Here is a 22562-nt window from a genome sequence, read left to right as displayed (position 1 = left end):
TGTGTATAAAGCTTAAAGTTGTCTCTATTCCTTGTCACATTTTACACGTGTACTTAATGATTAAAATCCAAAGACTTTACAGCAACAGAGCAGTTTCATTCGGTTGGCAGTGCCTGCCCACGCTTAGTCAACACAGCATGCAGTTCAGGCATGCTGGTAGATTTAGTACTTAACACAGAGTTTAGTAAAGCAGCCTGTGCTAAGCCTGTAAAAAATTATCACCTCTGACTCAGAAATCTAAGACTCTTGGTTGGCTGACTTACTTTAAAAAATAAATAAATCCCAGCCCTTCTTTCCTTACTGCTCTCCTGTTCAGTACCCTGAAGTGGTGTGTGGGATACTACATTTGGCCAGAAAAATTGGTTAATGGAATCACTGCTTATAACAGGAAACATGTGAATGTTGTCTCGCTTTCCTCTGCCTGACTACTTTTGGAATGCAACAAAAAATGGTATCTTTAAAATTTTCCTCCTCCTCCATCCATTTTGGTTGAAACTGATCTTTTGGTCATACATCAGCTGTTTGTACAAAGACTGTTTCCAAAGGAGAACAGTCTAAAATGAGCAAGGAAGCCTTAAAAATAAAATCAACTACAGGTAACTCTTGTCACACTGATCAACTCTGCTTCATGTGTAGCTTCTACTTGAGCGAAGATGAAAGAAGAGGGAACAAGGTGATGAACAATAACTAGCTACAGTTTCTCTGGAACTACAGAGATTACTAAATTAACTGTGGTAGGGAGTTCCAATATAAGATTGCCCATACAGAGTTCTCTTTAAGGCTACAGACTTGATTGTGACTAAGTATCCATTACTGCCAAAAATGCTTCAGGAGATGCACAAAAAATCAAATACCTGTTAAAAGAAAAAAAAGTTTTCTCCCTTTGTTCACAAACTGAGTATGTACATTGGAACAAGACCAGAAAAAGACAAGAAGAGTGAAGAAAAAGGCCAGTTATTTTAAATTGTTCCTCCTATTAATAGCATTTCCTATTTTCCTTTTTGGCAACACTTTTTTCTCCAACTGTTCTGCTTATCCAGCTGTAGATTGTTAAGATTGTATCTTGCGGCTATTATGTCTCATAGGAAAGGTCTGAACAGGCAATTTCATTTGTTTGTTTGTTTTTCCTATTTAATATGGAAGGTTTTGTGGCTTTGAAAAACTAGTAAGACTACTTTCAGTCACAAAAAGATGCATCAAACTCACAAAAACAGTAGCTTTGCTGAGGTTGAACATCCCCTTCATTACCTTGAAGCATATGAGATCCCTTCACATGTTCTGTATACACAGACATGCTCCTGAGGTCACTGAGCTTTGAAGAAGCATTCGAGAGGCATCTATGCCCATATGCAGCTTACCCCATATTAAGTCCAATTACATTCCAAGCAACTCATTAATGACAAATGTTTTGGTATGTGCAGTGTCCAGTTAGCCAAGGTCTCTTTTTAAGATGCAATAAAAATGTTTCAATGACTGTTAACCTGACAGCTTTCCCAGTCATTTCAAACATTAAGATTATTACTGTTTACTATATTTACTACAGTGTATTGTTCTCTGTGGTTCCTTGTGACTCTTATACTATGACCTTGCAGTCAGAGGGTAGAATTTTCAGAGCTCAAGCTGTGAAATTCAAACCTCAGTGAACCAGAGACCATTATCTGGAGACACAAGGTTCTCTGAGGCATTTTTGGTCCCAATGTGTGGTGTATTGTCTAAATCACATAAGGTGAGATACATGAAATGATGCACTTGCACACTCATTTGCGGTGTTTTGTTTTTTTTTTCCCCCTGGTCTGTGGTTCTTTAGCTCTACAGAAATTTAAGAAAGAAATAAGATAACAGTGGATAATCACGGTTAAGGTGGTAAAGGATTACAGACTGAAGCTGCATACATGAGATCAAATTCAGTATGGTATGAAGTACACACTACAGAACTCAACTCAAGTCATGAAAGAAATTTAATTCCTTCTGCTAGGGTTGGATTTTTCTGGTCCTTAGTTCCATAGTCTAACATGAAAAGATGAAATAGAAGCATCGTGTTTTCTTCAGAGCAACATTGGTGATGCATTTTTTTCCCCCAGAACTCATTAGAACAGTGTATCTAGAAAATCATTTCTTCTCTGGTTAGTTAATTTTATACTATCAGAACTATGTTACATATACAGCTGAAAAATAAAAAGTCCAAAAGCTGATGAGCTTTGCGTGACTGAAATGTGAATGGGAAATCACACAGACAGTACAAACAGAGCACTGGGCAAATATTCCCACTCAGAAAACAAAACAGTCCACACTTCACAGATTATACCTGCTAACAACCTTCATGGAAGCACATAAGCCAAGACTTACCATCATAGCGACTGGGAGAATCACACGCTTTCTGAGGGGTCGCCACTCGCAGGAATATCTGTTGTCTCCATGAATGCCGGCGAGTCCTTACGGGGCTGTCAGCACCAACAGCCTGCTGGCTGTGTTGGGATTCGTAGTCACTAAAATCGCAGAACACAGAATGGCTTGTCAGGAGGTTACCCGAATTTGCCAGGAACAGCGATACAGTTCAGGGAATATAACAAAAACCATCAGCTAAGGCATACAGTGTGCAGTGCACATGCTGTGTCAAGCCATAAGTGGCAGGTGGGTGAAATTTGCTCAGTGGCAGCATGCTTTTATAAGGCTGCAAACATCACTCAGGTTCACCAGAAGGAGCTGGCAGCTCTGTGCAATCTGCTTTCTGAAGTTTTATTTAATTTTCAGCTTTCTTTGTGGCAGTACTTGAAACACAACGAATTAAAGATACTTAAACATACACCATAGTGTACCTTTAGTGCCCTGCTACCATCTATACCATCACTACCACGCCATCCACAATATCTAGTAGCGACTCATAGGAGATAAGAGTTCTGTTGATGCCTTTTATCAGCAAACATCAAGGAGTTTTATAAACCTTAATTAAAATTCCAGCCTTCTGTGAACCAGATAGGTAGCATACACCTTTACAACACAGACTCAGAACAAAAATTTTAACCTTTGTGTTCCCAAGTCACCATCTGAAATAAGCAACAAAGTTGTGAACAGAATCCAGGAACCTTACATGTTACACCTTTGATGAAATCCACAAACTACACACAGAGCTTTTTATTCAGAATATGAAATGAAGTAATGAACAGTGATAATGTCTTCCTATTGAAAATCCCACTAATGAATTTAAGCCATTACATTTTTAAACAAGTCATTGTTTTACTCCAACCATTGGCTAAGTGATTACATCGGTCTTTGTTCAAGCTGAGAGTGATAAATGAACTTTCAACAGCTCTGGCAACTGGGAACAGCATTTCACAGGCTGTCCTCTCCTTCCACCTCAAGGACGCTGACATTGCTTAGGATGAACCACATATATTCTCTTAACTGAAAACAGCAAACATAGTCCTTTGGCAGGAATAATCACAGAAGTGGAGAGATGGAAGTTGCACAACCATCACAACATCAACATGGATAAGCGCTGCAAACTTTGTAAGAGAGGAGTTGGGAATGGTTCCACCTTTTTGACAGCAATCACACGCAGAATACATGCAAGTGAATTGTTGCACAAGTCAGATTTTGCAAGTGCAAGAAGCATTTGAAGTATTTCAAACTAAGAAACCTTTGAATAATAACACAGTTTTACCTCCAGGCTTAAAGAGAGAACCCTACCTTGTTGCGCTCCTAAAGTCAGAGGTGTTATTTTCATCTACAGGAGCCAGAAATTTTAAGAAATTTGGCACAGAAGAAGAAGAATGAAGCTTTTTCCTTAAGGCAGTACGGTAGGAGATGCTGAGAGTGCAGTTGGGAAAAGTATAGTTTAGAACAAGGAAGTACAAATCCACAGAATAAAAACACATACCGCTAAATTTTAAACAAGAAGCAGCTAAATCTTCAAGGCATGAATACCAAAGAAACCAAAGTCAAAGTTAAAACCACTAACAAAGTGATACTTTGCAATACATGTTTCTTTGGGCAAACTAAAATGTTCCAATATAAATAAATATACTTCGGGCAAATTTGTTATTCTTTAACACAGCACAAGATTTTCAGTGCGTGTTTCAAGTAAATTCCTTTAACCTAGTAGGAACTGATGCCAGCTTTACAATTGAAAATTTACTTAAATATTAGTTGTGACAATTGACCAAGTTTGGAGGAAAAGGTTAGGAAAAGCTGGCACTGATAATCATTGAACCAGCAAATGAAAAAAAAGACTTTGGCAAAGAGCATTTTGTAAAGCTTTAATAGGGTTTTATTCAGACAAGCTTGGAACTTTTAAGCTAAAAGCTGAGCTTTCTGACATTATTTAGGATTGATTTATCCTAAATAAAGCTTCAGGATGCAACAGACAGGAGCACTAATCAAATTTCATCAGTTTTCTGGACAACATCCTACGTAGCTCTGCTCTTTAGTTTAAAATAATCAGCTCCCAACACACTCAGGAGATAGTTAATAGAAGGAAGTAAGAACAACTCAGTTAATGGAAAGTTTCTGTATGGAATGAAAACATAGAAAGTTATTTGGCTGATGAGACTGAAGACCTTTCCTCAGAAGAGCACACAAAAACACGCGAATAGGAGAATTTTCTCCTGACAAACTAAGTTTTATTGAGAAAAGCTTCTGATAAACCTTAATGTTATGTTTGGATGGCATTTAGTTCTGTCTCCTGAAGATGTGAACATGGATGGGGGGGGATAACCTGGGAACACCAGAAGTACGAAGTGACACAGTTCTTTAGTAGCTGGTACTAAGCATGAGGAAGATTCTGCTGTAGCACAGTGTAACTGTAATCAGGTTACACTTACAGTAAATCAATTATGGTTACTTGGTAATTTCACTTAGAGGAATACAATCAACCTAGGCAGTTTGACTTCCTGATTTCAATTCATTAATTTATTTGATGTCCCTATCCATTTCAGTTCTCTGTCTCATTTAGAGTTTCACTGCAGTACACCCATAAACAACAGGGAAAGGGAAGTAGAAAGTGCTACTGCAGAATGTATCACCAAATCTACGGTGGAAGAACCTACTTTTAAGAATTCGACCTTCAGGATTCAAATAAAGGGGCATTAGTGTGGTGTTCAGGCCTGGGTAAGTGTTGTTAAAACACAGTAAAGAGGACATTGCAGACTCGTGTTTCCTCCCCTGAGCAATACCATACCTCTGAGGTGAAGCTAAATGGAGAGGGACGCTAGCAAGTGCTCAGCAAATGCAACTGAAGGGACTGGTTGTGGGCTGAGTACTTTCTCAGGAGCAAAAAAACCAGCACCTTGGGAAACAGGAAGCTTTCATACAAGGAAACAGAAAAGGAACAACAAACAGCAATAAAATTTGCTTGCCAATGGTCAGTGATGCTGACCGTGCTTTGAAGGACATTTAGCCTCATTAGCCTTTGGAGCTAAAAGAAGTTTAACTAGAAGGGGTTTCACAGTTAAGATTTTTAAGAAGCCACTCGTTTCAGGTTCTCAGGAAAATAAAAGGTTCGTGTCAATACTCCCTATGCACATTTCTGTTTTAAGAAATAAGGAACAGAAAAATATCATTTGATTTTGCTATTAAAGACAATTTAACCAAGACAAACACATAAGCTCCCTTTTTCCTTTTCTGTACTGGTTGTCCACAGTTCAGCTACTACTTGCCTATTTTGGTTAACTTAGTAAATTTTCCTTTAAATGTCAGGCACAAAAGGATATTAATATGTTTCTCTGTTACCATGAACAAAGCTGAACAGAACTGAATGATTCAGGAGAGGCAGAGCGAGCTAGATTACAGGTTCTTGGCAACTTATCGCTGGCACAATTTGAAGTAGTGCTGCTGTCTGCTGCATAACAAGAAGCTGCTTTGGAGCAACTGTCTCCAAAGAATGTCATGCATCTGAAAATTTTATTCATTAAAAGAAAAAGTTACACAGCTATCAGCGCTACACTCAGTAGTGGAGCAGTTGAGTTCCCCCTCCCATAAAAATCTACCACCCTTAGTCTTTATGAAATTGCTTTAATTATTTGCCTACAGAGCTTTATATTTACAGCACGGTAAAACAAATCCTACCCCAAACTAGGTCCAGGTGCTATCTCACCTCTTTTGTGCAAAATGCCCACTTTGTTCTCCACTTGAATTATGCCTTAGATATTTAAAAAAGTTGGGTGAAGAGGCCGAGGGGTTAAGACGAGCTAGAGTAGGAGAACGTGCAAGTTGACCAGAAGAACTTTTAGATTCGCCGACAGATGCGTTCATACCGTACAGTGGGATTCCAACCAGAGGAATGGAGTTGAGGTAGCAGAAAGAACAAAACACAGTAAGAGAGAGGGAATGGGAAGGGGAGAGCTAAAAAATAAATAAAAGTGAAATTTCTTCTCTAATCTTTGAAAATAACAAATACTTGTAACAAATACAAATCAGCCATTTCGTACATTTTTCACAGTTAATGTAGTAACTGCAAGAGGCTGAACATTTTAACCCAATCAACAAAGTCTGAAACACACACTCCGAATCTTTAGCGAGGCATTTCAGTGAATGATAAATTCAAATTCCTAAAGTATGTTAATAACAACCCTGTTTCTTCTCCCTCATATTGCTTCCCCTTAGTTTCTATGATAAAGTCAGGCATACAATCAAGAGACTTCATGGATGAGAAGTGAAGTGTTAGATGTTTTGAAGATTTGGACCCATTCACACTTTGAAAACAACTTAACAATCAGGGTAAGCTATTCAAAAAATGCTCACAAAACATACATGACTTGTTCAAAGTACTGTTTTCTTCTGTGTCTTGTTTTGTATGTTTCCTATGAAAGGTACACAAGAGTAATTTCTTTTTTTGGGCTGAGTTGTGTGAAAGAGCAGACAGACTTAGGCCTTAGTAAAAATTACACAGTCAAATAGCAATAACCAAGCAAATTAAAAATATACTTAATTTTTAACTGCATTCCTATATTAAGATAGGAACTGACTGAACAAGCTACAACAAGCGTCAGGGCAACTTTCATGAAGGTAACAGACCAACAGCACAAGTTCTAAACTGCATTACAAACACATTCCAGTATTTAAGAATTAAAAAGGTTCAAGAAAGGGACAAAAAGGCAACCTGGGTTATGTTTCCTTTTAAATGCTATAATTCTTCTTTTCCCTGTCATCACCTATTTCAGGCATGTTCTTTTATTGCCCTGCCTCCTGCAGGGAAAAATAAGTTGGAACACATACAGATTTCCTACTGTCTAACTTGTGTAAACGAGCAGTTTTGGCAGTGAAATGGAAGTCTACAGACAGAAGTGTTTCCATAGTAATTGGAAAAAGCCAGATAGAGGGAGGAAAGAAAACTGCCATAACATTCAGAGACTTTGAAAATGCTGAGGCAGGATTACAAAGGAAGATAGCTTGAAGAATATTAGCATTAAGGCAGTCAGTAGCTTGCTTTTGCAAGTAAAATTTACATAGGCTCACTGAAACACTGCACAGGAGCCTTAGCTCTACTAACAATACTGTCAGTTTTGTGTGTTACTTTAAAACCACACATGAATTCACCAAACAGTAAGGTTTTCAGCATCAGAAATGCTATGTTATTTTTCTCTACAAATAGACTATGTAGATGGAGCATTTATTTACAATGCTTGCAGATCGAAGCAACAAAAATTACTGAATATTGCTTGCAAAAATATCATCTAATGCCTTCGGAGAGATCCTACTTAGCTTTGTGACAAAGTGTGGAACTACATGTCTCATGTTTCATCTCCCCTGAAGCTCATGGAAACTAACACCATGTAGCATGCAGGACAGAAGTGTTTCTAAACAGGATACCTACAAACCTCCGAAGAGTGACACCCTGCTGTGACATTTCTTATCCACTAAGAACACACACCAGGTATGCAATCACCATCCCCAAATATGCCTTCACCAAATGAAAGCACAGCCTGCTTTTAGTAAGTCTTACTTTCTCATGTGAGGAGTCTCTGTGCTCACTGAGTGATACCTCATAAGTTTCCTCTGGGAAACAGATGGCGATGTTTCAACAGGTACCAGAGACTCCTGGCTTTCTGATGGTAAATGACTCAGTGTGTTTGCTCGCCTTCGAAAGCTTTGCTGAGGTAACGTAACAGACTGCTCAATTGGGTAACTATCTGTGTCGCTGGAGAGATCACCCACTGATCCACTGGTCTTGACAGCATTCTCTGTAGGAAGTGTAGGAAGTCTGTCTCTCTCCTTTTCACACAACGGTGGTTCCTAGCAGAGCAAAATACAAGGTTACTGATATGTGGTTTTACCATTGGTATGGGGGATTGCAGTTCCATGTCGTTAGTCACCCCCATAGAGATCTGCTTCAGACTTGCACATTTTTATCACAATATCTCAAAGAAAGAATCACTGATATTCAGTGGTTTTTGTTCTTAAGCACTTGGGTCATCAAATCACAGTCTCCATTCTACAGAGGAAAAAATAATTTTGAGAGTGATTGCATTTTACAGTATATTGAACACAACTCGGAAGGGAAAATTAACAGGTGGGTCAGGTTTGGGTAACAATGACAGCAATGAAAAAGGCAGCATTTCAGAGTACTGTTTATTTAGCACCCCATTTTACAACGTAAGATTCCTTTTTTCCATTTTAAGACTCACACAAAGGACTTTAATCCTATGACTAAATGCCTGTTTCAGCCCCAAATCATGTATTTTTCTTCACTTCCCACCTTTTGTGATTTTTGCAAAGTCAGCCATTCTTTCAGAATCGTAAACATGGAGAGAAGACTCTCCATTACCTGTACTCAGGAGTACACTGTAGGTGACCAGGCACTGGAGCAGAATTGGTAACTGCATCCAAGTCTGCAGAGTGCTAGGCTGCATCCAAGGAAGATGACTGGCTTTCTTCTAGGTTATTTGTTTATATTACTTTGTTCAGACTAAAAACTTTCTAACCATGCAAAGTGGGAAATTACTCCACTTCTTGGTTTAGTTTTATACTTCTTATGTATGCAGTCCTGCATTCATGGTATGTACTTGCAGGGCTGAAGCTAGCTAGATCAGGGTCAGCAATATGGTAATTATCAAATTTGTTTTGCTGTGTTTTGCTGGATTCAGATTATGTTCGGTAATATTTTATTTCACATCTATGGATTCACATGATAGGAAACAGATACAAAATATGTATTTGTATATAGTCCAACACATTCCTACTTCAAATGGAATCCCTCTTGCACCATTATTTTCTATAGGAGTAGGAACACAAGAAAACACAAGGAAAGGCCTAAAGGCAACTTGAAACTTCTGGAGAACAGGAATATAGACTTTTACTAAGTACCAACTTATCAAAAAGAATAGAAGTCTTTGGTGAAACTCTATAGATGACAGCACCTTATACATGATCATCTGTTAGCATGTGACTGCTATTTCTTAATCTGAATCTGTTACCAGAATGAATTGTGAAATTACTTTGTTCAAGTTGTTCTCAGATGATTCAAATACATTTAACATATTATACACGTGAAAAGTGGTTTGGGTAACCAACTTAAAAATTCAAAAAAATGGAAAAATTGTTTCAAGCTGGGAAAGTGAAGGGGAAGACAGTGACTGACCAGAGAGGCTACCTGCAGTGTGTACATCCCCATCACCCTCAGAGGGGTTTGGCACAGGAATAAAGAAATGCACCAATGGACCATCAAGTGGCAGCAGGACTCTTGGAAGAAAGCATACCTAAGCCCTACTCAGTGATACTGATTTTATCCTTCTGTGTGGATGTTCTGGGGTTCCTTTGTTTTCACACACAATCAGTTAGGTTATCCACTCCCCGAATATAATGAAAACAGAATGCAAGATGTTAGAACAAAACAGTTACGTGATCAGTTAGTGACTACACCTCACATCTGACTAGTTGTTTCAGGTAATACTAACAGGAGTTTCTCACTATATACGGACACTACAGGCTTTACTCACTTTATTTGTGCTGCTTAAGGTACTGGACACGGAGCTCTCTAGATCTACAGCACTAGAGCTGTCAAGTGGACCTCTGGCTTTACTGCCCTGTAGAAAAAAAGCACATCAACAATTAAAATTATAACATGAGGCATACCAAAAAGGGCTTGCATAGAATTGATAGAATCTGTAGCTTTCAAAGACAGCAACAAATTTAATTTTCCAAAATGCCTAGCAATAGCCTTAGCCCCTGTGAGAAACAAAGACTTTATTCAGGGCAGTCACTGACATTTTAAAGGATTCCTATGTAATTAGGGAATTCTCATGGGCAATTATGTGCTTTCCATGGTATGAATATAATCACATATTGCACGTATGCACTATAACCACTATTAAAATACCTTCTAACAGTAGTCTAACCAGGAAATTGTCATACTAGATACTTGCTATCAAGATACAAAAAGTTGAAAGGGCTATTAAAAAAGGACTGAAAACTGTATCAATTTAATATACACCAAACATAATTTCTGGTATTATAACGTCAGTCAGAAGACAAGTATTTTTGTGCAATTTTTGACAATATTTTTGTATAATGTGTTGAACTCTAATGCTTTATGCAACTAACAGAAATATCAAGAAACCTATTGATGGATTTTTACTTGTTAACACAACTATGTAACTCATATCCTCCTAACCTTAGAGGGTAATACTACATTATGTTCTGAAGCAAAGGCATATGATCTCTTTGAACTGCTATTCTAATAGTGAATATTGCTTCCTTGAAGCCGAGGCAAAGTGCTTTTGCTTTGCCTCAGATCTGAACAAAATCAAGAACTTTCATCAAAACACCCATGACGATGAAAATGGAACCAATATACAACTGTACACAACTGTGCTTATATGACAATAGCTTATGTGTCTTTGGACAAATTGGCAAAATTAAGAACGATGCTAATAGCATGTTTCACCTCCCAAACACATGCACAACAGGATTCTGTGGGGATGAACTCTATGAACAGTGGTCAGGCAGTTATGAGGGGAGATATGCAACTACAAATCCTCAGCATATGCATAATTATACCAGTGAGAATAAGCCATTTACCATGGCCATTCTTTTGCCATCATTTGCTTCTAGGGAACAGGTTAGGTATGACAGCTGAAATAGGCTTTGAAAGCCTAGTTTGTCTCTACAAACTGCATCTCTGAGGAAGTATTTTGCAGATAAACTAAACTAGATCTTCCCTCAACTTAACAGTTTGCCTAAAAGAAATGAGAGTGTCCTCATTTGTATTCTTTACTATTTGCTGTTTGGTTTTGTTGCATGTCAGCTCTCTGAAAGTTCTGATTCTTTCAATCATTTGTCAAGCAGAAGTCTTTCCAAATCTTACAGGTTTCCTCAGGCATCTCCCTGAACCCCTTCTACTTTGCACTCTGTTTTGAAATGAAGCGCAAAAACAAATAATATATGAATGAGACAACTCTCTGGGGGATTAAGTAGTACTTAAATCTGACATCTGATTTGTTTTCTTAGATGCTGCTGTATAATTAGGAGATAGTTTCAGCCATGTGTTCATGATAAACATTTTCCCAATGTGTTTTCTTGGGGATCACTGTCACATAGAAGTTAGTTGTTCCCATAACAGGTACTGACAGACATTGTTTGTGAAGAATTGATGTGATATTGCCCACATGCCTGCATATTCCTAGTGCTTTCTGAAGTTCTTTACATTGCTTGCCTTTAGGTAGTCTCTAACTGTTATGGTTTAAACCAGCAGGCAGCTAAGAACCACACAGCCGTTTGCTCACTCTCCCCACAAGGGGGTTGGGAGACAGAATCAGTGAAAAAAAGTAAAACTTGTGTATTGAGATGAAGACAGTGTAACAGGACAGAAAAGGGAAAATAAAATAATAGGAATAACAACAACTATAAAAGAATACACAAAACAAGTGATGCGCAATGCAATTGCTCACCACCCATTGACCGATGCCCAGCCAGTCTCCAAGCAATGGCAGCCCTCCCAGCCAACTCCTCCCAGTTTTATTGTTCAGCATGATGCCATTTGGTATGGGACATCCCTTTGGCCAGTTTGGGTCAGCTGTCCTGGTTCTGTCCCCTCCCAGCTCCTGCTGCACGCCCAGTCTGCCCGCTGGCAAGACAGAGCGAGAAGCTGAAAAGTCCTTGGCTCTGTGTAAGCACTGCTCTGCAACAACTAAAACATCAGGGAGTTATCAACATTATTCTCATCCTAAATCCAAAACACAGCACCATACCAGCTTCCAGGAAGAAAATTAACTTTATCCCAGCCAAAACCTGGACACTAGCATTTAAAAGCTCAGTTGCCTCATTAATCATCAGTTCTTCTGTCATTAATAAATACAGTCTCATTTGGAGCGCTTAGTCAGTTCCCTAATCACTTCTTTCTACATAAAAAGAAGTGAACATTTGTGATTACTTTTATTTTCTAATTCCTAAAGAGAAATAAAACAATGGCAGCTTTTCATAAGTTCTCATGCTCAGCTTCATGTTCATTTTTAAAAATGAATGTATACACTATTGTTTATCTAGTAATTAGTTCACTTCTTTCATGACTTAGTATTTTCTTTAGCAAAGCCCTTCTTTGTTTTGTTATCTTGTAACGTGAACACTCAAGTACTTTTTCACTCTGACTTTACCACTTAGCTGTAACCCAAAAGGATAGCAAATGCAGCATATCTACTGCTCAATAAATAAAACAATGAAACTACATTCAGAGACAGTAAACATGAAGATACTTACACGTGATAAAATACTTTCAAATGATTCTGTCAGAGATCTTTTTGCTTTGTTCTTTAACATATCTAATCTGAATCTTGAAGCACTGCTGGGCACCTCATTTGCAGCATTCTCAGCCGGGGATTGTGAAGTCTGTAAGTGTTTAAAAACACAAGTGTGAAATACAAAACAGCACGGAGCAGAATTTCAGTGAACAATCTAAAGAACTCTGTAAAATCTATCAATACTTTCTCATGGCATCCTTGGTTTTTCATGTCTTTCTCTACTTACACTTACATTGACATTTACCAAACTATCCTAATGTAAGACTAGAAAATGTCTTCAGATTATATTTGTAGAGTGCAGTAACACACTTCCAGAAGAACTGCCATTTCAATAGGGATTTATAGCTCTATCAACAAATGTTCTTTAATGCCACAATACAATTGTACAAGTTCTAAATGTTTATGTGTAACAGACTGAAGATTTCTAATAGATTTACTTTTCTTCAGGCAAGATATACTTAATAAGAACTCTGAAGAGTCTTCATCACATAAATATGGGGATAAGTGCCACAAACACATATAATAGATAATCTAACTCTATATATTTCACCAGTAAACACACTTCCACTTTAATGCTAACAGTCTATTGAGAGTTCTGCTTTTTAAATAAGCGTTTCAGTCCATTTTTAATGCTTGTGAAGATTGGTGTAGCAAACACCAAAATGATGCTACAATGCAAATACTACCATCCAAACCTAACACCTGCAGTAGAAACCAGAGCACAGTTTTCAGTGTTATTTTTGGGGGGTTTCATCTTGAGGCTGTCAGGCACTGCAGCCCTCTCTACCTGGCCCTAATTTAAGAGATTTGAATGTTAATCTATGTAACTATCAGTACGTGGACAACTTAACATCTGTCAGACGCTAGCATCACCAAATAGTCCTGTATAGATGTAGTTTTATAGCAACCTATTTCCAGGACAACAAAATTACAGACTTCTGTATTTTCTTTTCATTTTCATTAATGTTAACCTCAAAGGGCAAATTGGATGCTGTCTGCTGCAATGTTCTTATGAAAGACACCAGGGTGTTATGGGTTAATGATTGCTGAGGCAAATAACATTGCCAGAGTACATGTTCAAAGGTATCTGCTGTTACACAGCTTTGGAGATAAATTATCAGAGTAAATATAAAATGTTATGTTAAGACAAATGATGGACTAGGGGCAAGCCAACTGTTCTTACAGCCTTGGCACCTTTGCAAGTGCCAGATGAACCAGTTTTGGTTCCAGGAGCTGAGCAAACTGCAGCAGGTCTTAAGAATTTTCAGATCGCACCAAAGATACATTAAGATATTATCTTGCTTCATATATCCCTACTTCTAAGCCATTCATAACTGACAACTATTTGATAGCTGGCATTAGACCAAATAAAGGTATTTCAGATATGATGATAAAGAACCTCAGGCAATGTTTCTTCCTGTCAAGTGTTGTGCTTTCTTTTCTCCTCCTCTTTTTTTCCTAAAAACATATTTCTGGTGTGATGTGCAAACTAAGTAATCAGAACTAAACATGCACAGTCTTCTTCCTGCTTTCTCAAAAAGGTCAATAATTAACTAGTAAGCCATAAAATAAAAACAGACTAGCAAAATAAAGTAGTAGTAAATGAAGACTTCCTTTTATTTCCCCAGTTTCTTCAGAGGCCTAATTACTGCCCATATATTCATTTACTAGTTTATATCACAAATCATCAATAGCTATCATCACAGTGGGATTACCAGGCAGCAGTGGTGGAAGTCAGCCAATATTTTGGAAAGGGTCAAATGATCAGAACTGGAAGTTTTCAGAGAACTGATCCTCTTTTGAAATACAGATCTCCTCAAAGTGTCTCACATCAGTCAGTCACAAGTGAAGGCATATAAAACCATAAATTCCTTCTAAAAAATATTAACTGTGTTGTAAAAATAAAGCCGATTAAACAACACTGACACAATCTGATGCAGAATAAATAGTTCAGCTCTTTGGAAACATGACAATCTCTGCTGCTGTTTCTGCAGCAATGCTCCTCAGCTACTCCTCCTTGAGGCCAATTCAAGTGGTGGTTTGCACACAAGAAATAGTTTTCAGCTATCAACTACATGTAATGGTTTTTATCAAGGATCAAGTCCAATGTGTTGTCAGGACATTGGCTCATACAGACAGGGGGATGGCAAATGCCACAGATTAGCTGAGAGCAGTTATATATAAATTCTGTATATATTCTCTGACATATGCTGAATTGTCATTGTGGTGACGGGAAAGAAAGAACCACATTAGTGGCCTGCCTAGACTGCATCTCTGTCTCCAAGAATGTATCAGCTATCTCAAAATACGTGACATACGCCTGTCTTGGCACATGACACTAGCCATAAGGAAAAGCAGAGTTCACTGCTGCCTACAGTTTGAAGTACCAAAATGCCAGTGATGGAAAGCTGCCTTGGAAAGACAAGTATGGAATGGAAGATTATTCCTGGCTCCCTCTTACACGGGCTAAAACTGAATGGTTACTTACCTGTTTTGCTTCCCAAACGTGAACGTGGTCCTTCTGTTTTTCTTCATACATGTTTCTCAAAATAGAGATAATCAACTCATTCTCTTTTTGATCATTTCTTGGTCTTAATTTCTTTAATTAAAAACACCACAAACACAGTCACTACACATTCATAAAATGACTAGCAAATACCTCACCCTTTTCATTTTGTCTGTTACTATGTAGTTAGTGTAAGAACAAGTTGAACTTAGATGCTACCGTATCAGTCCACCAGAGGACAGCAGCATCCCAAGCAAAGCACCAACACAGCCAGAGAAACACTTAAACTGGACTTCCTAAGTGAAACTTAGAAACTTTACATTAAAATGTAAACTTTACATGAAAACTAAAGGCCAACCTTACAGGTATTAAACTACCACATGCAAATAATGATTTCAAAGTATATTTTTGTCCATTTGATTTTGAGGAAAAAATAAAAAAGAGCTTGTAGAATACATTAAGTATGTCAATGGTGCCTGATGCTTCTCCTAGAAAACTTTCTCATTAGAAACTTAACTTTTTGTGGAAAGTAACACAGATATTTTAAAAATTAGTGCACAAAAACGTATAAGCTAAATATATCCATCTCTGCTGCATTCTATTTAGATCTGACACACTGCATGAGAAAATAATTTTAAAATTTATTTATGATAGAATTTAATCCCATAAGACATGGTTTTAAGCCTTACTGAGGTAATGCAGAGGATATGGCATAAAGTAGCTAAGGCCAGGGGAGCACCTTAGATTAATTAAAATCCCCTTAGGCAGTTATCTAAAAATGCAAATCATGGTTACAACGTGTGGAGCTGTAAAAATGCAATAACTAAAATTTCTGTCACTCCAACGCAAAAAAAAAAATGAAAAGGATATGAAAGAGAGACATACTTTACCCTTGGTTTTACCAAGTTAATTGTTTGCAGACTCTTACCAGAAGCATTAACAGTTATGTTCAGTTCCTGTAACTACTAGAAGCTCCAGACCATTAAAATGTGTATAGACTACTAAAAAGGCAACAGTGCCAGCTAGCTGCTATATACTAAAAAAAATTACTTAGGTCATGGAATCACTCCCATAGAGCAACTTCCAAATTTGGTACTAGATGATTAATTGCCACAAGGAAACAAAGACGGAGACTGAAATGACTCAAGAGAGGAAGGAAACATTTTTAAAAAGTCTGAAGTTTCCTAATCTTTACTAAGGTGCCAAACCCAATGACATTGCCTTCAATGGCCATCATATGTCTTAAATCCAACTATGTTTTCCTCCATGCTAACCTGCATTTCATTCAGAAGATCAAAAGTCAAATTTTTTTTTAGTTAGCTTGACAAGTATTAAGACCCAGGTTAACTTTCAGGCAGGACATTTTCCAATTTGGGAATGTTACACTCCTTTGTTTTGTTCAAAGTAATAACTGAACATTCTCAAAGTACAAGTTACTGCCTTCACCCACAAGAAGTCTGTATGCAGTCCTCCTCAGAGAGGAAGACTTCGCTTTTATGGAAAAAAATAATATTAGGGGAAGAAAAATTAGTAAAGTAAGCCCTTTTCAAGATCAAAATATATCAAAAAAATCATACAGAAATTAAAGCACAAGCTGATTAATAGCCTATGATATAAAGTTAATGCATAATTCACAAAAAAAAACATGCAGAGCTTCACAATAATGTTAGCAAAAAAAACATTAATTGAGTTAAAACCTCATACGAGATATAGAGCTTACCTTAACCTCTTCAAAAACAGAGGCTTGCTCCTGGCTATTTAGTGTTGTTAGATGCTTTTGTAGTTCTAGTTTAGTCTTAAAAGGGGGTAGCCCTAACATGAAGAACAAAAAAGAACAAATCATGGGGTCAAATTAGTCAGAATTAATCAACTGCATAAATATGCACAAAACGTAAGCTAAAGCTCATCAGTACCAGTTATGTGAGCTGACCCTTTGCCTTGATTTCATAACAGGGCATCCGAAAGAACCATAGGTTAATTTAAAGCTACTGCTGAACTCTCATCTTTAAAATGAGGGACATGAACTCTTTGCAACAAGGAGATTTACTGAGCACAGACCAGGATTATATTCTTAGCTGATCTAGAAGAGTCCATCATCACACAAAATAAAATAAATCCACGATCTACATTACAGCATTTTAGCAGACTATTTTCCTGGTTGATGCAGTAACTGCTTGGACTTTGTGGTACAAATATATTTTCTATTGATTTCCTCCCATTTGTATGCCTTGGCCTCTCCTTAAAATAGCAGAACTATTGCGTGTTAGCAAGAGGCAAAGGAGAACTTCACAGAAAAGATTTACTGACAATCTGAAGCTGACTGCCCTCTCATTCAGATTACTTTTTTCTGCTCTCATCCTGGATTAAGTTGCTTCTCTCTATTTTCTGTGGAAAAACAGCAAACCATCAGCAGTATTTTGTACTTAACTTTCTTGGCATCATCTGGCATTTCTCCTTCATCTGCTTTGATTAACCAGATGGTACGAGTAAAGACATTACGATTCTTTTCCCTTGAATAACTTTCCCAAAAAATATCACTAATTGAAGGGCAAAACAAAGTGAAAAATAGTTTTGAAAGTTCTCCAGGTTCATCAAGTTAAATTAACAAAACTTACCTAGTATTAAGTGATGTCTGGTGTAATTAAGCACAACAACATCTTGTCAGATCGCAACTTTAGCTTATTGGACTAAAACCTAACTCTGAGATTTGCTGAAACACATTTTTTTTTTTTTGTCTTGAGCTTGTTTTCTAGGCCACAACTACAGTTTTAACTACTCCATTTAAATGAGGGAGCACAGATCAACATAAACATGCATATTGAAATCTTGCTGGTTCATGTTTAGAGGCAGTGTAATACCATTGTCTAATTGGGATCAATAGGACAGCAGGTCATTGCTATTGCTGCATATATTGTTAAGAAGTTCATTATCTACAGTTCTCTGTATCTAAATGGCTAACAGAGTCAGGCTAGCTGTAATTCAATTATATTTAAACAATTATTTTTCAAAAATAAACCGAAAGCTTAGATTTTGTTTGGAAATTGTTATTAGCTTATAGATAACTTTATATTGCAGTCCTCTTAATAGAAGAGACTGATATTCAACCCTACTTTCCACATCCCAAGTTCTATTTAAGCATTCCTTTCCTTACAGGTTCACAGGTAATACTGTCCATTGATAAAGTTGTTAAAAAAAGATATTTGACCAGAAAATTATTTGAACCTCACCTTCTATCTTTTCACAGAGTTTATGCAAGCTTTGCATAGGACATCCTTCGCAGAGCTGGGGCTGGGCCTTGGAAGTTTGTTGTACAGCAGCTACAGTGAAAGCCTGTTTCAATGTCATCATGATTTCATCAACCTGAAAAGAACAGAGTGCTAAAGAACAGAATTTCACTTCTCCACAGAGCTTCTGTTTTCCTTAACACAAAAACAGTCATTCAGAATGACACTGTCATGGCTGGGAAGGTGCTTATGTTAAAAAAGAAGAGCTGTTCCTGTGCTCTTTCTGTGCACAAAAGCATACACAAGACAAAACTTATCACGAAGTCCTATCTCTTCCAGGCCAACCATTTTTATTTTTGTGGTCTAGTAAAAGATATTACTTCTATCTAGAAACCTTTTTTATATTATGATAAAAAGAAAAATAAACAAACAAAACAAAAATCTACTGCAGTTGTGAGGCACTGACTTGACCCACAGCACAGTAGTGCAGTCCTTGCGTAGAAAACATTCAGCAAAATACAGAGAACTGAACAGAAGGTTACAGTAGGCCTTTCTTTTACTTACCAATGCTTCATCTGTACACTGAAACACGTAGCAAACAAAGTGGAAGCCGCCATTTTCTGAAGATTCTCTGCAGATGAATCCAAAGTGATCCACATGTCTGATTCCCTAGCATAAAAGATAGCAGTAATGAAGCAGTCTCATTTACATTAAATGTTTTTTTTCCTATAAAAAAAGCATGAAAGGCCCAACAGCACAACAGGCATCACATATCTATGTTACAGCTACCTTAAAATCATCTGGCCATTAAAAAAAGGATTCTCTTATTGCATTTACTATTTCATTAATATTTTAAGTTTCACTTTAGCCAGAGTTCAATTTGTTTTGTTTTTAAAGAAGAAGTATTATAGATCCATTGGAAAACACAAAGATGAAGAAAGACATATTGAGTGGTATTTTACTCAATATTGGAAACAGCAGGGAAACCAAGGTAACTCTTTTTCTTGCCTTTTGCTTAAGTGGTCACACAATTGTTTTAGATTTGTAAGAGTAAATCAAAGCATCTGTGAAAACTGTTTTTTCTTTTTTCAAAGAAAGCCTTTTTTCAAGAAAAGCCTGTCTGTTTAAACATGAAAATGGTTATAATATATTAAAGATCACTTGTGGAAGCGTTTATTGCTCCTAAAAGGCATGCAAAAGTCAGGCACGATCTACTTGCAACAGTAGATAAGCATTACCTCCTAGCAAAACGCTGAATTTATTGAATTGCTGGAATATTTTCTTTTATGAATTAGGAGAATTAGGTCAGACCTGTACATGTCTCCTCAGTGCACAATTTGTGGTAAAAACTTACGGTGTTGAGTGATGCGCACAGTGGGAGAACCTACCTATACAAATCAGTTACACTCAGCACCTTTTTGCTACCTTGTAGCTGTCATGGCACAACCATATTAAAGTGAGGCAATAAATTGTTCAAATGTCACTGAAATTTCTGATTTATTATTAAATCAAAGTCACGATTTTTCATAATCTGAAGATGGCTGCAGGACTTCTCCCCCCCCCCCCACTCCCATTTCCCTATTAATACAGCAGGAATCTGAATATTCTCTTTGTCATTTCATCACAAAGAAAAAATAATACTAACAAAAAGGCATATAATAATATAATAATAAAAAATAAGAACAACATAAAAGAGCATATAATGGTGTTTAAGCATAAAAAGCACTTCTATAGAACAGAATGGGTGGGTGGCCTAAAAAAGAATATGCAATAGCATCAAATATCCTGAAGCAACCCAAACAATGTTGCTCTAACAATAAATTGTTTGAAATACTAACAGAAGCCTTCAAAGCGCGCCAGCTGAATAAAGGAAAATAGTTCAACACATATGGAGATACCCAGTTTCTCAAACCGTGGCATCTATGCATAGACAACAAAGGCTTAATTACACAGACAACCACCAGGCACTGGTGTACCATGAGAACAAGCAGATCAAAAGGACGTTGAAGTGATGTGAAGTCCTCAGCTCTTCCTCCTCTAGCTCCGTTGGATGCCCAGGCTAAAGCATTTTGGGAGGCAGTTATGTGATAATGCACCAACAGGCTGATACAACCCACAGACTGTTTTCCTCCATCACTCACATCAGAGACGTGCTCAGAACGCATCTGTGCCCCTTCATGGACTCCCCTGTCCATATTTCTCCTGAAAACCCAACTGCTACAGTGGAGGGAGCCCACCTGGGATCACAGCCCTCAGATCTCAGAACTGCAAGGCACCAGGAGCGATCACACACACTTAGCTGTTCGTGTAGCTAATGCTGACACTGCCCCAGGATGACGTACTTCTTCCAACCATTTCCAATATCTGACAGACTAGGCATTTTGGAAGTTAAGTACTGATTCTGATTTCCCCTATAATTTATTGCCACTGCCTGCAAGAAAAGATTAAGTGAAGTTCTTGTACAATCAAGATAAATTTGCAAGATGGTTCTGGTGAGTCTTCTGAAGTTTGCATATTTGGGGTAAAAGCCCTTGGGCCTGAACCCCTACCCCACTACTCTGCCAGGTGACAAGAGCTGCCCAGCAACACATCCTTCAGGCACAAGGGGAGACTCGATCAGTCTACCTTTTACTGCTCTGAGGAGCCTGCAGGGCAGGGCACAAAGTCTACTCAACTACTTCCTGCCTAAGGGGATGGGATAAAGATTTTTCTGGGATCAAGGAGCTCTCTTCAAAACTCTTGATCTGACATCATGCAAACTGGTGATGTGTACTCTGACATTTTCAGAATAAACACCTGCATGTTTAATGATGAAAGCAATCCTCATTGGGTAAAAAAAATAAAAATCAATCTCAAAACAAAAAGGTAGAAGAGAATAATAGCAAATCATAATCCCTACATTTAAAAATTGCTAATTAAACCTATTGCAAACTGTCTAGTTCTGCCCCAATATCATTTAGACCAGAGCCTGTGACGCACTGAACAGAATTGCACTGTACAAGTAAGCAAGTGCAAAATGGTGCTAGAAAGAGTGGTAAGATTTACATCTCAGTACACCAGGTCTTACTCCCTCCTGAACTGGTTTAATTGAAGGTGAACTTTTAGTTAAGCTAGTGGAAACACCCATTCCTCAATAAATGTACATTTATTTATGTAATTGCAGTTTGTGTTAATTTCTCAGGGCTTTAAACTAAGAGAATCCGCAAGAGGTTTTAAAGGAATTAAATGTTTCCTAAGGAATCTATCCTCGTTTAGTGAATTAAACTCTAGGAAATGTCTTTATGAACAGCTGCAATGACGGTTGTGTTTAACACACGTGCAATTCACAGTCTTGAAAAACATACATCTTTTAGAAGTATTTTTCAGATAACTTTTGCACATTGTTTATTCCCTTCCATGAGCACTCCCTGAAAAATACCCCGATCCAGCTCACATTTGCACAACTGTGAATCACGCCTGCTGCAGTTTCAAACCAGAAATGATGAGGTTATTTCTTCTGGCTCATATTATTCATTCACCGGTCAAGGAAGTGAGCCTTTATCTCAGAAGTTACAATGCAAAGCAGGAGGGAAGAATGACAGTTTTACAGAATTACTGATTAACCAGCAGCTTGTTAGTCAATAGCAATTACTGCAACCATTTGGGTGAGAATCCGTTCAAAAAGCTGGGAGAAAGAAGGACACGAACATTCACAAGTGAAGAACATACACATGTATATACATATATTTTTTTCTTAAGAAAAAGTACACTCCCAATCTTACCTGAGAACAAAAGGATATTTCCTTAAAGCTTTTTTCAATTGCTACTTTTTTAGTGTCAGGACTGATAAGGTAAACTTCAGACTGGCCAATCTAAAAAAAGCAGAATAACAAGATAACAAGTAACATTACACTTACTTTTGTCTCACCGCAAAAACGTTTCCTGGACAAAATCTCAAACAGTTTTCTATCTGGATTTCTAAACCAATTAGTGTATTATTACTGCACAAAGAGAACAAACAGCATTGGTTTGGTGATCAGAGCACTGCGTATTACTGAACTGTGATTTAGTTTCATTGAGACATGAAGTTGAGAATCGTGTTTTACTACATAAGTGCGATATTAT

The 22562-nt window shown here is 37.6% G+C and overlaps 1 protein-coding gene across 7 annotated transcripts in view; it reads right to left on the bottom strand.

The window, feature by feature from the left end:
* TBC1D1 (TBC1 domain family member 1) overlaps positions 1-22562 on the bottom strand; it is a 110147-nt gene that overhangs the window by 34002 nt on the left and 53583 nt on the right. For 4 of the 7 annotated variants that reach the window (XM_084517646.1, XM_084517644.1, XM_084517650.1 and 1 more), the window contains 11 exons: positions 22220-22309; positions 19023-19127; positions 18462-18594; positions 16955-17046; positions 15217-15327; positions 12688-12816; positions 9933-10019; positions 7940-8229; positions 6092-6220; positions 3688-3807; positions 2347-2486 (listed from right to left, as the gene is read on the bottom strand). In XM_084517646.1, the coding sequence (XP_084373772.1) occupies positions 2347-2486; positions 3688-3807; positions 6092-6220; positions 7940-8229; positions 9933-10019; positions 12688-12816; positions 15217-15327; positions 16955-17046; positions 18462-18594; positions 19023-19127; positions 22220-22309 (1426 nt within the window). The remainder of the gene's footprint in view (positions 1-2346; positions 2487-3687; positions 3808-6091; positions 6221-7939; positions 8230-9932; positions 10020-12687; positions 12817-15216; positions 15328-16954; positions 17047-18461; positions 18595-19022; positions 19128-22219; positions 22310-22562) is intronic. The other 3 variants (XM_084517647.1, XM_084517649.1, XM_084517648.1) reach the window with 3 other exon arrangements.

This window comes from Aythya ferina (assembly GCF_964211825.1).
Source record: "Aythya ferina genome assembly, chromosome: 4".
Taxonomy (NCBI): domain Eukaryota; kingdom Metazoa; phylum Chordata; class Aves; order Anseriformes; family Anatidae; genus Aythya; species Aythya ferina.
Note: the sequence above shows the minus strand (reverse complement) of the source record. Positions and strands in the feature narration are given on the sequence as shown.